The sequence below is a fragment of the Citrus clementina genome, unplaced genomic scaffold (genome assembly GCF_000493195.1).
Source record: "Citrus clementina cultivar Clemenules unplaced genomic scaffold, Citrus_clementina_v1.0 scaffold_2, whole genome shotgun sequence".
Classification (NCBI taxonomy): Eukaryota; Viridiplantae; Streptophyta; class Magnoliopsida; order Sapindales; family Rutaceae; genus Citrus; species Citrus x clementina.
In genome coordinates, this window is record NW_006262688.1 from 20,973,278 (window position 1) to 20,974,437 (window position 1,160).

The following is a 1,160-nucleotide window of genomic DNA, read 5'->3' on the forward strand; positions in this document are numbered from 1 at the left end:
ACGCAGAAGCTTGATTTGAATTAATCATGTTTGTTTGCTCTGATACCATATTAGAATGATATGATGTTTGGATCGTGAGAAAATAAGCAAGAAAAATGAAAAGAAACACACAATTTGTTATTATTTATTAACTGAATGAAACAAGTTGATGCAGCTCTTTATATACACGAGAGACTACACCAAAACTGCTATAACAAACTGAAATGCAAAATAACAGTCTTCAAACACATTGACCAATCATAAAATGACAGCTGGCATGCATTCTGTTATTCCTTAACAAACAGGATGGTTGATTTCGAGGATCTGCTGCCTGTAATGGCAGATAAGTTGGGTGGCGAGGGGCTCATAAACGAGCTGTGTAATGGGTTTCAGCTGCTGATGGACAAGGTCAAAGGGGTCATCACAACTGAGAGCTTGAAGCTAAACGCTGCTGTTTTAGGGTTACAGGATTTGACAGACGATAAGCTTGCCAGCATGGTTAAAGAAGGGGATCTTGACGGTGATGGCGCCTTGAATCAAATGGAGTTTTGCGTTTTGATGTTCAGATTGAGTCCTCAGTTGATGGAAGAATCTCAGCTCTGGCTTCGAGAAGCTTTGAACGAGGAGCTCAACAACGCTGGCTCTGGCATCTATTAATTAGCTTTCTATTATTATTATTAACCTATTTATTTCTGTTTCTGGTTGTAACAAACAAGATTACAAGGCAATGCCTCTGCAAAAACATATGAAAGGAAAAAACCGTTTCGAATTTGTAAAGAAAAAGTCAATCAATCTACATTTATTTGCTTCAGTCCATTAATTTCCATTAGTCTTTTCTTTAGCACAATATTCTTCCTCTCTTATTATCATCAATTGTTAATGCTGAATTATATGAGTACCGATTCGGAATACTAAGATTTTATTAAAGTTTGAAAAATGGGATTCTAACTTACTTCAGGATTTTATACTTCAGAATTTTGTTCGCATTAATCATATTTACCGTGTGGCCAACTATATTGCAGATCGCATGGCTAATCTTGCTATCTCTTTTCTGTTGGGTCTCCACATGTTTATAATTCCTCCCGAATGTGTTAAGCCCCTGTTTTTTCATGATATGTATAGGATAGCTTATCCCCATTTAGTTTCGTCTTAACTCTTTGTTAAGAGCACTTTAAAAAAAA

The 1,160-nt window shown here is 36.2% G+C and overlaps 1 protein-coding gene across 1 annotated transcript; it reads left to right on the forward strand.

The window, feature by feature from the left end:
• Nucleotides 1-285: 285 nt before the first annotated feature.
• LOC18053207 (calcium-binding protein PBP1) lies at nt 286-636 on the forward strand. Its single transcript, XM_006447375.1, has one exon. It carries the CDS (start codon nt 286-288, stop codon nt 634-636), a length of 351 nt encoding a protein of 116 aa, XP_006447438.1.
• The last annotated feature ends 524 nt before the right edge of the window (nt 637-1,160 follow it).

Coding starts and splice junctions, on each gene's coding strand:
- LOC18053207 (XM_006447375.1), top strand. CDS start 286: ATGGTTGATTTCGAGGATCTGCTGCCTGTAATGGCAGATAAGTTGGGT.